At 41.8% G+C, this 16,250-nt stretch overlaps 1 protein-coding gene across 11 annotated transcripts in view; it reads right to left on the minus strand.

The window, feature by feature from the left end:
• Positions 1-16,250, minus strand: part of ABCC5 (ATP binding cassette subfamily C member 5) — a 95,655-nt gene that overhangs the window by 63,553 nt on the left and 15,852 nt on the right. For all 11 annotated transcript variants that reach the window (XR_012430908.1, XM_005546513.4, XM_045386532.3 and 8 more), the window contains exons 3-5: positions 3,511-3,668; positions 2,851-3,006; positions 2,050-2,197 (exon numbers count right to left, since the gene is read on the minus strand). Coding sequence is in view for 10 of the 11 variants with exons in the window: in XM_005546513.4 (XP_005546570.1) it covers positions 2,050-2,197; positions 2,851-3,006; positions 3,511-3,668 (462 nt within the window). In the remaining variant the exon portion in view is untranslated. The remainder of the gene's footprint in view (positions 1-2,049; positions 2,198-2,850; positions 3,007-3,510; positions 3,669-16,250) is intronic.

Raw genomic sequence — 16,250 nt, forward strand, 5'->3', positions numbered from 1 at the left:
TACTCCGTGAATATTATTATGACCCCCAGGCACCCTGCACATATGGCGCTAGTCCACTGGCATCACCAAAGCCTTGGATCATCTTGGTGTATAAATGTCAGCATCAGCTGGCCAGTAGGTAAAAACAAACACAGCACAACAACTTGATTGTGTTTCATTTGTTCTGTGTATGGCTACCAAGGTTCGGTGAAACCCGAGCAGGGACAAGAAATAAAAATGCCATTTTATTTGGGGAGCCCGTATGTGGGCAGTCTGTCCTTATACAGGTTTCTGTAAGGACAGATTAAGCTAGTTTGAAAGTCGTGCCAGATTAGGAAACTTGCAAAAATCTAAAACGAATGTTCCTCAAAAGGATTTAAGGCCACAGAGAGGAGGTTTACTCACTGCTAGTACTAATCTCAAAACCAGCCTGGTTTTTCAATTTCCAATGGAAAAGAAACATATTAGAATTGGAGTTCCAAAAAATGAAGTGTGTATTATTTACACTTTTAAATGTATAAGACACTATGGATGAGTCCATTGCTTTCTCAGTTCCAGGACAGAATCCCATGAAATAACACTGGCCTTAAGATGCTCTTCCCTGAAAGGGCAGAGAGAAGAAAAAGCACGCTGCTGCTTTCCTGTGAAAGGAGGGCTCTTAGCTTTCCCTGGCAGCTAGAACAGTTTCCTAGAGGTTAGTATCCCAGTGTTCTGCACCATAAATGAGAGATTACGGAATATACGAATGTTCAGGAGGAGTGACCGTGAAGCCACCAAGCTGAATATGGATAGGTAACTTTTTTTTCAAAAAATAAAAATAAAAATCCCAACAATCCATGGAATTTTTTTTTAGAGGGGAGTCAATGAAGTTCTTGCATTGGCCAAATGGAATCAAGAAAGCCCATGATCACTTTATTCGGAAAGCCTGCATAGGGTGCTACCCAGAGGAATGAATTCTATGAGGTAAGAGCAGCCACCAGCCCTGTAGTGAAACAATGACAGAAGCTCTTCTTGGGGGAAGCTGGCTCTATGAAAGTGTTTGCCATTTTGGTAAATTACATAACACAACATTTCAGTTACATGGTCCTTCTTACTTAAAACTTTTATATAAAGTATGTTAGTTGGTCAATTATTAATAATATAGAAACCCAATACCAGAAAAGTAGTGTTCTCTGCTTCAGAAAAGAGATCAAAACTTTAACAAGAGGCATCAAACATTAAAAAAACAAAAACAAAAACAAAACTGCAAATTAGTTTTACCTAATCACCATGCATCTGAGGCACATACTTACCGAAACCATGAACCTCCAGCTTTACCCACACACGGAAAACGCACAGTACAAGCAGTACTACTGCTCCGATGCCTCAAGGCAAATGTGTAGAGAATAGATTTAATCAAGGTCTCAAGTGTAAGGCAGCACAGCAAGTGTAAGAAACAGGTGCCCAGGAAACAGAGTGAACGTCAAAGGCTCTCTTGTCTACTCTGCATCAGTACAGACTGGGGAAAACCACGGCTGCCACCCCAACGCTTGCCACACAGTTACACTATAAGTCAAACTTAAATGGACTCCAGGTCAGACTCTAAAATCCTCGACAGTCCTCTAGTTTTCTCAGGGCTTATTTGCCATGGACCCGCCAAACATGTGATAACTCTGCCTCCAGGCACTCGGCATGTCCCCAGCGCTGGCTCACCAGCCCAGGCCACATAATGTGCTCTCACCCACTCACAGCACTGCAAGACACATCTGCCTGCACCGACTATCATTTCATGTCAACACACAACCGAGAAGCACAGTCCTGTGCAGAACTGGAATCAGTTCCATTTTACCCCCGCCCAGAAATCAAGCCAGTTCCATTTCTTCTCTGGCAACACTGCCCTTTCATCCTTCCAGCTGTTGCCAAGCCACCATTCACTCCAAAATCCATCGACCCCTTTCAACAGTCCTGAAGGCATCTCTAAGACTGCTACCTAGCCCAAAGCTGAGCACAACCCCTGGAACAGAATAAGAGTGTTAGAGCTGGCCGTGGCCGGGCCCCTGGAGACTGTCGGAAAGGATGGTTAGAACTTACTGGTCCACTGAAGCCAGCCAGCTGCGTGATCATCAGGCACACGATGGACAGGATGAGCCTGGTGCGGCAGAAGATCCACACAACCCTTCGCAGGGAAGCAGCGTCTGGCCCAACTTCATTCAGTTCTTCTTGCCACAGTCTCTCTAGTCTTAATAAGGGCACACGTCCTCGTTACACATCTCCCCGGGGGAAAGGCACACCTAGCTCCCCGCCTGCCACCACTTTTTGTCTCCAGGTTTTGCTACCACTCACATAAGTCTCTCCTTTAAAATTATGTACATAGTCTTCACCTTCTGGGAAAAAATACCCTTCCTGGGGAACTACATATTTACCCTGTATAGGGAGCCTCCCAGGATACAGAAAATGATGAGAGCAAAAGCCTTTCTTTCCACCCAGGAAATGATCCCTGAATGCAATTTGTGAATAAGAACTTCCTTTTTCAGGGGCCCCCGACCCTTTCTGAAGGTTCCTGTGGTAAAATGTGAAGTTGTAAACTAGATTTTAATCATGACAATCAGCTACCACAAAAATGTATTCTGTCACAAGGCAGCAACATAATCTCCCTGCAGACTCAGGAAGAGAAGCGGGGCTGAGAGAGAGAGAGAAAGCCCGTGGTTAAAACAGGATCAAAGGTGAAATAGGAGATAAAGCAAAAGAGCAAAGAGAAAGTCATCCCCAGGCCGCCCACCCTCCACTGGACAGCTTGGCTCTTTAAAGACACAGAGCTGTGGACTTCACACTCCTAGCTCAGGCCCTGCCCACCCAGCATGGGGGAGATGAGGGTGGACCAGAGGCGCCTACCTTCTGCAGTTCACGTCAGAAGACTCGTGCTTGGACAGAGACCACACGTCTTCCATTGAGAGTTCCCCCTTCTTGTGGGCCACACGGGCCAGAGAAGAAAGCCACGAAAAAGTCATACAGGAAAAAAGCCCAGCATTGTCCACTGGGTGCTGGTGTCTAAGGAGAGAAAACCGAAATCACAAAGCTATCAACACGCACGAAGAGGGCAGCCCGTGTTTAAAAGACAGAGTTTAGTGAACAGAGCTCTTAACTAAAGACAGGTCTCCTCAGCTGATCTAATCTTGGCCTGAATGTTCTAAAACGGCTTTGATGGGCCGGGTGTGGTGGCTCACACCTGTAATCCCAGCACTTTGGGAGGCCAAGGCGGGTGGATCATGAGGTCAGGAGATTGAAGCCCTTCCTGGCCAATATGGTGAAACCTCATCTCTACTAAAAATACAAAAAAATTAGCTGGGCTTGGTGGTGCCTGTAGTCCCAGATACTCAGGAGGCTGAGGCAGGAGAATCACTTGAACCCAGGAGGCGGAGATTGCAGTGGGCCGAGACCGTACCATTGCACTCCAGCCTGGCGACAGAGCAAGACTCCGTTTCAAAAAAAAAAAAAAAAAAAAAAAAAAAATGCCTTTGATGCTTCATGTCATCAGCCGGCAGGGCGTCTTACTTGGAAGTAGTCCGGATGGGCTTCAGAGCACTCAAGCCATGGTGGTACTTTCCCTTGGGATGCTCCTCGTCCAGGATTCTGAGCTGAGAATGCATGGAGACATCCAGAGAGAGGCCCTCGGCTCGGGCGGCTGTTTCCAAGGCATCTTGGCATTCCAACTATTCCAGCAGATAGGGAGAAAGGCAAGAGCACAGTTAACACACAGGCAAGAGGCAAACAGAACTGATGAAACGGGCTCAAACTGCAAACTGGACCCATCTTAACTGAGAAATCCCAAGCAAGGGTCAGGAGGTTAAACACTAACTTTGTATGATTTGAACCCACTGGGGAACAGTAAGCTAGATATTTAAAAATTTTAAACAGTTTTCTTTTTTTTGGCCTCTTAGGTTCTACAGAAAAACTGATCAGATAGTACAGAGTGTTCCCATATACCTCTGTACCTCCCCCATCCTCCCCATCTGTTTTTCCTATTATTAACATCTTCCATTAGTGTGGTACCTTTGTTACAATTGATGAGCCAATACAGATTCATTATTAACTGAAGTTCCATAGGTTACATTAGGGTCCACTCTTGTTTTTTTTGGGTTTTTTTGAGATAGAGTCTCGCTCTGTCACCCAGGCTAGAGTGCAGTGGCACAATCTCAGCTCACTGCAACCTCCAACTCCCACGTTCAAGCAATTCTCCTACCTCAGCCTCCTGAGTAGCTGGGATTACAGGCATGTGCCACCAGCCTGGCAAATTTTTGTATTTTTAGTAGAGGTGGGGTTTCACCATGTTGGTCAGGCTGGTTTCGAACTCCTAACCCTGTGATCTGCCTGCCTCAGCCTCCCAAAGTGCTGGGATTACAGGCATGACCCACCGTGCCCGGCCCTGTTTTTGTTTTTGTTTTTTTCTTTTGAGATGGAGTCTCGCTCTGTTGCCCAGGCTGGAGTGCGGTGGCGTGATCTTGGATCACTGCAATCTCAGCCTCCCCAGTTCAAGCAATTCTCATGACTCAGTCTCCGAGTAGGGGGGTTAGAGGCATTCACCACCACACCCAGCTAATTTTTGTATTTTTAGTAGAGATGGAGTTTCACCACATGGCCAGGACAGTCTTGATCTCTCGACCTCATGATCCGCCTGCCTCGGCCTCCCAAAGTGTTGGGATTATGGTCCACTCTTTGTGTTCTATGTTCTAAAATTTACATTTTTATTACCAACGTTTTATCTTCTGTTTCCCAATATGGATTGAGAGTCAATTATTTCACTACTAACTGCAAATCTGATTGCCCATTTTCTATGACAAAAACTTCCATCAGCCCTGATTAAACAGCCCTGCCATGCAGAAAGAGCCTGGATGTACATGTGCCTCCCCTGTCTCATCAGTAGCAGGAAGAACAGAACATGAGTTCTCATCCTGGCTGCACAGCTGAAGAGCTATACACTTCCCTGTAGCATGGGGCAGAAGCTCTCATGAGCTGAAATATAAAGTTACACGTATTGACTAACTAGAAAGCACATAAATGATCATTAATTAGACTAACAAAAGAGCATGCAAAAGTGCATTCTAAGTCTGACTGTGGCAGAAGAGGGTGGGTCAAGAATCTAGACATGCTTATCCTAGTTTACTCTAAAAGTAACTCAAAAGTTTATGCTTTCCTGTTATAGAAGCAGAAGCTTCATTTTCCTCAATTTCCTTGTCTTCCTTTTCTGTCTAAGCAGTGAAAGTCACATTATTACAAATATTTCCAGCAATTATTGTGAAATAGTAAAAAACAGATCTCAGCTGGGCATGGTGGCTCACACCTATAATCCTGACACTTTGGAAGGCCACAGCAGGAGGATCGGTTGAGCTCAGGAATTCAAGACCACCCTGGGCAACACAGCAACACACCGTCTCTACAAAAAGTAAAAAAATCAGCCGGGCATGGTGATGTGTGCCTGTAGCACCAGCTACTTGGGAGGTGGAGGCAGCAGGATCACTTGAGCCCAGGAGTTGGAGGCTGCAATGAGCTATGATCACACCACTGCACTCCAGCCTGGGTGACAGGGCAAGACTCTGTCTCTAAAAGAAGGGAAAAAACAAACAAACAAACAAAAAACAAAAAACAAAAACAAGGAGAATAGATCCCCAAATCAAGAAAAAGTTAAGTGATTTAGCACCTAACATACCAAGCCTTATACAAAGCAGTCAATTTTTATACATCACCTCTTTTCCCACCAAAGAACAGAGGCAACTTAAACATTAACAGAACTGAACAGGTAGAATTTTGTATACAGGGGTCAGCTGGATGGCTGGGCAGATCAAACACAATAGCTTTAGTTCACAGCACAGTTAAGTATCTTTAGATAACTTCTTGGTATTAGGAAAGCACACAGCCCTGCAAAGCACACTCCCTTCCTTTTGTCAAAGGCAAGTCAGACCAATGTGAAGAGAACAATGGTACAACATGACAGGAGTCAACAAGAAACGAACTCATTCTTATACGAAGTCCTTATGTATAAGGTCAACACTTAATTTAATGGTTAGGGACTATGGCACTTGATAATGAACTGAGGACTGCTGAGATTCAAGTACATTACAAAGGTTTTTCTTACCTATAAGCTGCATATAACCACAAGAGGAAAGAAAAAAACTCCTGGGTTGAGAAAGCAGAAAGATACACTAAAAATACAAGCACACCTATTTTAAGTGAGTAGAAACTGGGAATCTGTACAGAGTAGGTACAGAATGTTACAGGGACCAACCTTATTTGGATATCCAAAGCTTCAGAAGACGACAAAAGATCTGAAAAATGTCACTTCAAATATACATTGGGTATCTGCCAAAATGGGCTATACGCTGGGCTATAAAGTAAACCTCAACAAATCTCAAGACTGACATCATGTATACATGCACTCTGACCACTTTAGGATTTAATTAGAGATCAGTAAGAAAGATTTTTTAAATCTCCGAATGTTCAGAAATTATGCAATATACTTCTAAGTAATATGTAAGTGAAAGAAGACATCAAACAGGCATGACAATTTGTACCTATATAATCTCAACTTCTCAGGAGGCTGAGGTGGGAGGATTGCTTGAGCTCAGGAGTTTGAGGCTGCAGTGAGCTATGATCTCGCCACTACACTCCAGACTGGGCAACAGAACAAGACTCTCTTTAAATAAATAAATAAAAAGAATGCGTTAAACGGAAACCAGAATATATTCTGTACTAAACAGTATGAAACTGCAATACATCAGCATCTCTGGGATGCAGTTAAAACGGAGAATAGAGTGAGATTTTCATCGCCTTTAAAGCATATATCAGAAAAGAAGAAAAAGAGAAAAATTAATGTTTTAAGCTAGGGGTTGACGAACATTTCTGTAAAAGGCCAGAGGTAAATATTTTAAGTTTTGTGGGCTAAGAGGCAAAATCAAAGATATTAAGTAGGTACTCCTATTACAAGAGAAAACAAATCTCCACAAAATGTTGACACAATTCAGATTATAATAATTGAGTACAATTTTTTATAATACACAACTACTGATGAGAAGAATGAAATTCTTTTATGGGGGAATAACATTTCACTTAACTGGGGTTTAAAATAGTTTTCCCTTTCATCAAAATTGATTGCAAATATTCATCTATGAATACTGATTTGCAATGAGATTCTACAATTCCACTTTTGCAAATGTCTTCATGAAGGTACACTGCCGGGCTGGGTGCAGTGGCTCACACCTGTAAGCCCAGCACTTTGGGATGCCAAGGTGGGCAGACTCCTTAGGTCAGGAGTCTGAGACCAGCCTGGTCAACATGGTGAATCCCCATCTCTACTAAAAATACAAAAATTAGCAGGGCGTGGTGGCACACACCTATAGTCCCAGATACTCGAGAAGCTAAGGTAGGAGGATCTCTTGAACCACGGAGGCAGAGATTGTAGTGAGTTAAGATTGTGCCACTGCACTCCAGCCTGGGCAACAGAACAAGACCCTGTCTCAAAAAAAAAAAAAAAAGGAACTGCCAAATACTGAGCTAAATCCAGGAATATACACTTTTAATTGAGCCTTTTATCTCATGGAAGACATTATAGAATTCTATTAGAGTCCTCTCTTGACATTTACCTTTATCATGTTATTACACTGCAGATTAATCACTTTCAATGGAAAGTTATGTGGAAGCTACTAAATGCCGCAGTTAAATGGATTATTTCTACGTGGTAAAATATATATATAACATAAAATTTGGCATTTTAGACATTTTTAAGTGTATAGAATTCAGAGGCATTAATTATATTCCCAATACTATACAATCATTGCCACTAATTCCAAAATACATAGATCTTGAAATATGGAAATTGGCTTCGTATATCATTGAGGTTTAAAAATCACTGCTAGAACTATAACTGCGGTTTGAAAAATACATCCACTATAAATTTGTATTGGAACGGAGAGCTCACTGGTTTTTGTTTTTTGTTTTTTTTGAGACGGCGTTTTGCTATCACCCAGGCTGGAGTGCAGTGGTGCAATCTTGGCTCACTGCAAGCTCCGCCTCCCAGGTTCCAGCAATTCTCTTGCCTCAGCCTCCCAAGTAGCTATGATTACAAGTACCCACCACCACGCCTGACTAATTTTTGTATTTTTAGTAGAGATGTCATTTTGCCCAGGCTGGTCTCAAACTCCTGACTTCGAGTGGAGATCTCACTTCTTGTTTAACTTTTGACAGCACAAGAAGTATATAAAGCAGCTTGACATTATTTATGATTCAAATATTAGTTGTCATTGAAATTACTTGACCACAGTACCATTTTACATTCCCACTACCAATGGATGCGAAATCTAGTTTCCTCACATCCTCACCAGTGCTTGGTATTGGCTTTTTTTTTTTTTTTTTTTTCTCCCCAAGACAGAGTCTTGTTCTGTCGCCCAGGCTGGAGTGCAGTGGTGCAATCTCGGCTCACTGCAACCTCCGCCTCCCAGGTTCAAGCAATTCTCCTGCCTCAGCCTTCTGAATTGCTGGGATTACAGATGCCTGCCACCATGCCCAGCTAATTTTTCTATTTTTAGTAGAGACGGGGTTTTACCACGTTGGTCAGGTTGGTCTCGAACTCCTGACATTGTGATCCACCTGCCTTGGCCTCCCAAAGTGTTGGGATTACAGGCGTAAGCCACTGTGCCTGGCCAGTATTGGCATTATATTTTATTTTAGCCATTCTAGTAGGTGTGGTATGGAATCTTATTGTGGTTTTAATCTGCACTACCCTAATGGTGAATGAATAATGTTTAACATCTATCTGTACTTATATGTCACCCCCACATTCTTTTTGCTGAAGTGTCTGTTCAAGTCTTTTGCGCATTTTCTATGTTTTTTTTTTCTTTCTTTTTTTTTTTTTTAAGACAAAGTCTTGCTCTGTTGCCCAGGCTGGGAGTGCAATGGCATGATCATGGCTCATTGCAGCCGCAAACTCCTGGGCTCAAGTGATCCTCCCACCTCCCAATGAGCTGGGACTGCGGGCACACACCACCACACCCAGCTAATTATTTTTATTTTGCAGAGACAGCACTGTGTTGCTCAGGCTGGTCTTGAACTCCCGGGCTCAAGTGATCCTCCCACCTTGACCTCTCAAAGTGCTGAAATTACAATTTATTTTCTAAGCGAATTTTTTTTTAGTGTTGAGTTTAGCAAGTTCCTTACATATTCTGGATTAAAGTTCCTTGTCATATGATTTGCAAATATTTTCTTCCATTTTATGGCCATGTTACATCCTAATTAGGGCCATTCATGCAGCAAAAGTTTGTAATTTTGAAGTCTAATTTACCAATTTTTTTCTTTCACAATTGTGCTTTTAGTGTCATGCCTAAGAACTCTTCTTCCAACCCCCAGGTCATGAAGATTTTCTCCTATGTGCTCTCTTAAAAGTTTTATAGTTTTACATTTTACATTTAATTCTATGGTTCATCTTTAGTTAATTTCTGTATAAAGTGTAAGGTTTCGGCAAAGGTTCACTTTGCTACCTACAGATGTCCAACTGTTCCAATATCATGTGTTGAAAAGATTACCATTTCTCCAGTAAGGTGCTCTGCACTTATGTCAAAAAGTTGGCCATGCCTGTCTGAGTCTATTTCTAGACTCTATTTCATTGATCTATTTGTCTATCCCTCCACTGATAACTACTGACTTGATTACTGTAGCTATCAACTAAGTCTTAAAATAGGATAGTGTGATGCCTTCAACTTTATCCTTCCTTTTCAAATTTGTTTTAGCTATTCTATTTCTTCTGCTTTTTCAGGTGAACCAAGTTCAAGAGTTAGAAGGGTTTTATAAACATCATTTGACATTTGAGAAGCATCAGAAGAGGAAAACTTGGCATGCAATCCATCAGTATGTTTACAGGAGCATGGCATATTAGCATTAATAGGAAACCAGAATCTTCACATCTTTCATCCATTCTTTCAACAAATAACTTACCAAGTGCCTCCTCCTGTAAGACTATTCCAGATGGTGGGAGCAAAACAAATGCCAATTCCTATGTGTATAACACACTAATTTCATTTTCTTCATTTCTAAAATGCCTAGTGACAGTTTTCACTAAAACCTATTCATAGAAAAGTAAATGGACTTAATAATTCTTTTTAAATCCTCTGATTGCATGGTTTTTGTTGCTTTTACTATATATAACTATGTCATGTTTCACCACCACCGAGGTAGTAAGTTACTTCCTATATTGGAAAACATCAAATTCAAAGGCTCTTTTTTAAAAGATTCAAATGAAAGCTGCCAGGCAAGCCTTCATTTCCCAGGTTTCTCATGAATACTGTAGTGGCACTACTGATGGCAGACACTCAGCGCTCTCCTGCTGCCTTTGGTTTTAGAACAATGCACTCGGTGCAGTTTTATCCTGACAAACCCCCTAAGAGTGGCTGAAATAGCACTAATCTCAGAATTCTCATGTAACAAAGCATGGAGTAGAAATTCTCACAGTAAGAGTATGGAAAAGTCTATATTGTTGATCTAAAAGAATCAAACCTTGCTACTCTAAGCAACGAACTTTCCAAGTCGCATCCTGACCCTGCTATTCTTTCTTAAACGTTTTCCCAAACTGTCAATCTTGTTGTCATATCTTTACACATTAACCAAGTCAGGAAAATGAACTATCTGATGGAAACACAGGTATGATACAGGATCTTCTCCTTTGAAGAAACCACTGTCCCACTCCGTATCTGCACCTAGCTCCTTCAGAGACAGGTCTCTCAAAACAATAAGCAACAGACATTCAGCTGTTGGCAAGAACTCTCAAATGTTAACATGAAAAATAAATAAATAAATAATAATAACAAGAGAAAAGAATTCTCTTACTCCAACAAAACTATTTCTTTCTTATGGCCTTAAAGTATGAAGACCTCCATAGGCAGAATCTTCCCACAGTTGGGGGCCATAGTAATTTCAAACATGAATTTTAGAAGACAGATACAGATTTAAGTTTGTTTACTCATTTTTACAGTGGTACATGCACCTACCACATAGGGATGAGAGGAATTAATGGGATAATTAAAAGTGCTTAGCAAAATACTGGGTATATAATAAACATTCAATACATGTTAGCTATATTACCCCAATTTAGCTAGCCAATAGATCTTAGGGTCTATCTCAACTATTTCTTCTTTCCTTTAGTTTTCTCTCTTTCAAGGTGGGGGCATTCATTTCCTTCCTCCTATGTCTTCCCTGCACCTATACCACCACAGCAGGATGCTTCTGGTAAGAGGTCCTAGAGGGCAAGCTGTCTTCCTCTTGTTTGTATCCCTGGCCTCTGGCATAGTAGAGAGTTTGGCACCTAGTATTCACATGTCAACGAAAATACCTTCAAAATACCTTCTTTACCTTACATTCTACATATCATCAATTAATGCTACATGATATACCACTGAGGCAATCTTACCCATTCCACTTCTGTTTAGATTCTCTAGCTGTTTTGCTTATTATTATTTTTGTCTGAAACAGGATTTTGCTGTCACCCAGGCTGGAATGCAGTGGCACAATCATAGCTCACTGCGGCTCTGACCTCCCCGGCTCAAGCAATCCTCCTACCTCAGCCTCTAGAGTAGCTGGGCACTACAGGCATGCACTACCACCATGTCTGGCTAATTTTTTTATTTTTGTAGAGACGGCTTCTTAATATGTTGCCAAGGCTGGTCTTGAGGTCCTGGGCTCAGGCAATCAATCCTCCATTCTTGGCCTCCCAAAGTGCTGGGATTACAGGTGTGAGCTACCACACCCAGCTTTTGCTTATTATTAATAGTATAACATACAATTATAGTTTTATTTTTCTCCTTCTGGATTACTTAGGATAAATTCTATCATTGGGGTTACAGGATTTAAAAAATGTAGGTCCTAGCAATTAGACTTCTACCCAGTTTGCTCCAATTAACTTTATTACAGGATATGTGCTCCAGGATTATTGCAAAAGAGAATTGCTATTAACTTTAGTACTTTCACTTCTATTTTGTGGACCTCAGGTTGTCTTGACATCAGCAAGAAATAAAGGAAGCTATAGCAATCTTCCTTGTGTACAGCCAAATCTCATGACTAGTATGCATTTATAAAGGCAAGCTTTTCACTTAAAGGTAATTCAGAAAATGTATACAAATTTATAACAAACCAACAGACACTGTTTTAAATGGTTTACAGATATTAACTAATGTAATCCTCATAATAGCCCTTTGAGGTAGGTACTAGTATCACCATTTCACAGCTAAGGAAACCGAAGCACACCAATGTTAGGTCACAGCAGGGATTTCAATCCAGCCTTGAGCTAAGGCTCTTCATCACTCTGCTATGTGCCTGTCAAGAAAAAAACAAAACAAACAAAAAAACAAAAACAAGCAAATAAACCATAACTGTACAAAATTATCCCAGGTGTACCTCATAAACGGCTCTTCTCTATTCCCCGGGTGAATATCAGATTAAGATAAACAATGACTCAGGGCCAGGCACAGTGGCTCACGCCTGTAATCCCAGCATTTTGGGAGGCTGAGGTGGGCGGATCACCTGAGGTCAGGAGTTCCAGACCAGCCTGGCCAATATGGTGAAACCCCCGTCTCTACTAAAAATACAAAACTTAGCCAGGCATGGTGGCACATGCCTGTAGTTCCAGCTACTCGGAAGGGTGAAGCAGAAGAATCACCAGAACCTGGGAGGTGCAGGTTGCAGTGAGCTGAGATTGCGCCACTGTACCCCAGCCTGGGTGACAGAGGGAGACTGTGTCTCAAAAAAAAAAAAAAAAAAAAAGGACACATAACAGCATCTTTATACTAACCTGCCAGTAACTGCACAGATGTCTCCCACATGTAACTAACTATATGCTTGGACGTCTAACTTCTCTTCCTCTCTAGGCTTCCCAAAAAAGCTCACATGCCCGAGCATGCCAGGAAAAAAAAAAAAAAGTATGTCTATTTCAAGGTAAAAATAAATATTTTCTACCACAGTTAACATTCCATGAAGTGAGTTATCAACATTCTAAGGTTGAATGCATAGAAAATGGCAACGAACCAAGAGAAAAGACTTAATATATTCAAGCTTTAAGGGCTTACTATACAAAAGCATAAATAATATAATAAGGTAGGGAATCATGAGTCAGTGAATATTGTTGAAACAAATAAATACCACATTGTGCCAGGTGCAGTGGTTCACACCTGTAATCTCAGCATTGGGAGGCCAAAGTGGGAGGATCACTTGAGCCCAGGAGTTCGAGACCAGCCTGGGCAACAAAGTGAGAACCTGTCTATATACAACATTTTTTAAAACTAGCCGGGCATGGTGGTGCACACCTATGGTCCAGCTACATGAGAGGCTAAGGTGGGAGGATCGCTTGATCGTGGCAGGTCGAGGGTGCAGTGAGCCATGACTGCACCTCTGCACTCCAGCCTGTGTGACACAGTGAGACGGTCACTCACATCCTACCTACCTACCTTCCTAACAACTAACCAGATTGGAGATGAATTAATTGAGATCCAGGTTTCATATCATACATTAATCCATCTGGAATTAACCTCCCAAAAATTACATTAAAAATGACGACATAAATTACATAGCATACTTAGTCCAGCTATGATGGGGGACAGCCTCCATTTACCCCCAACAATCAGAAATGTATCAAAGGGAAGAGAGGTTCGAACATGAGAAGGAAACTTTTTTGCATAAGGAAATTAGCATTAAGAGAAGGGAAGATAAAGCTAAAGAAGTGACCAAGTGGTGGGGTGTGGTGGCTCGCACCTATAATCCGAGCACTTTGGGAGGCTGAGGCGGGCAGACTGCTTGAGCCCAGGAGCTTGAGACCAGCCTGGGCAACAAGATGAAACCCCGCCTGTACAAAAAAATACAAAAAAGGTACGCTATTAGCCCTAGCTACTTATGAAGCTGAGGTGGGAGGATGGCCTGAGCCGGGGCCATCGGGCTGCAGTGAGCCAAGATCATGCCACTGCACTCCAGCCTGGGTGACAGAGTGAGACTCTGTCTCTAAATAAATAAATAAATAAAAATAAGAAGTAACCAAGTAACTAACAGAATAATATATTTCAAGTAGCGGACTTTTACTGAAAAAGTAAAATACAGTATTTTTTTCATCCATTCATTCAACTAGTCCTTACTGAGAGCCTGCTATGTGCCAGGCACTGTTCTAGATACAGGAGAGAACACACAGACCCAATGTCACCAATCGAGAAACACAAATTAAATTTAAGATACAACCATATATGCCTTAAAAGAGACAAAATCCAATATGGAAAAGAAAATGCAATATGGAAAGGAGGGAAATATAGACAAACATACACGGTCTGAACATTAAACTGATTTTTAATATGCTACCAGCAGGAATTCAGGAGAGCAAACTGGTAATATGTAATACTACATACTCTGGGTCTCCATAACTTTACTGCATAAAGGAAAATCTTCCAAAGGAAAAAACCATTAAACCCAACAGTTTATAGGGATCTAAATGCCTAATACAAAATCAATGGCTAACCTACAGTAGATCAACACTCTAGCTCAGCACTGTCCAACAGAAATATAACGCAAGCTGCAAATGTAAGCCACATAATGTAACTTAAATTTTTCTAGTAGCCATATTTAAAAAGTAAAAAGTAGGCAGGGTGCAGTGGCTCACGCCTGTAATCACAACACTTTGGGAGGCTGAGGTGGGAGGATGGCTTCAGGCCAGGAATTTGAGACCAGCCTGTGTAACCCTCCAAGACCCCATCACTACAAAAAATTTAAAAATTAGCTGGGCATAGTGGCACGAGATTGTAGTCCTAGCTACTCAGGAGGATAAGGCAGGAGGATCCCATGAGCCCAGGTGTTTGACACTGCAGTGAGTCATGATCATGCCACCGCACTACAGTCTGGGTGATGGAGTGAGACTCTGACTCTAAAAATAAAAAGTAAAAGGTGGATTAATTTAAATAATGTATTTCATTTAACCCAATAAAAAGTATTATATCTTTTTTAACATATAATCAATGTGAAAAATTATTAGGTATTTTACAAATTAAGTATTTCTTTTTTTGTACTAAGTCTCTGAAATCAGGTATTTTATGCTTACAGCACATCTCAGTTCAGACTGGCCATAGGTCAAAAGCTCAATAGCCACAATAGTACTATGTCGCATGGTGCAGCCCAGGAATTCACAAGTGAGGGTGTTTTGCTTGCCCAGAGGACATTTGGCAACAGCTGGAGACGTTTTTGATTGTCCCCACTGGAGGGGTGCTACTAGCTCTAGTGGGTAAAGGTCAGGGATGCTGTTTAACATCTACAATGCACAGGATAGCCCCCACAATAAAGAATTATATGGCCCAAAATGTCAATAGTACTAAGGTAACCCTAGATAGATAAACAGCTGGTACTGATATAGGCTGACCTAGGGGAATGTATTTTATGAGGCCATTTGTTTTTTGTTATGATGCTTTCAATCCCTTTTACAAGTAACTTTTTAAAGCTTCCCCTGAAAAAAGATGAGGGGACCCATTTCTCTTATTTATCTTAAGGAGCACGGCACACTGAAAGGCTGTCAGTGGCCCGACGGCCCGACCACACAGAAAGGCATCTACACCAGCTGCTTTGTCTCAAAGGGAAAAATACTGGCAGATCTAGGAGCTGAGAAAAATATTAAACGAGGAAGTATGATTGCCATTTATATCTTTCCCATGACTATGTGACCAGGAGACTCAGCATTTTTCCTACCAAGGTAATGGCAATGGGGCAGGAGCGGGGTCACAGGGAAGCTAAAAAGGGACAATGAAGTTCAGATTCTGCCAGGTGGGGTGGCTCATGCTTGTAATCCCAGCATTTTGGGAGGCCAAGGTGGGAGGATCACCTGAGGTCGGGAGTTCAAGACCAGCCTGGCCAATATGGTGAAATCCCCATCTCTACTAAAAATACAAAAATTAGCTGGGCATGGTGGTGCATGCCTGTAATCCCAGCTACTCGGGAGGCTGAGGCAGGAGAATCACTTGAACCAAGGAGGCAGAGGGTGCAGTGAGCCAAGACTGCACCACTGCACTCCAGTCTGGGCAACAGAGCCAGACTCTGTCTCAAAAAAAAAAAAAAAAGGAGAGAGAGAGAGAGAAATAAAAACAACAACAACAACAACAACAAAACCAAAAAGCAATTCAGATTCTGTCAAGGTTCAAACAAAGGTCATGGAAATACATATTCATAAACACCTCTGGTACGAAAAACAAGTAACATTCGATCCATAAGCAGACAGATCTGCTCTTGCAAAAGACGCCTCT

Source organism: Macaca fascicularis, chromosome 2 (genome assembly GCF_037993035.2).
Source record: "Macaca fascicularis isolate 582-1 chromosome 2, T2T-MFA8v1.1".
Classification (NCBI taxonomy): domain Eukaryota; kingdom Metazoa; phylum Chordata; class Mammalia; order Primates; family Cercopithecidae; genus Macaca; species Macaca fascicularis.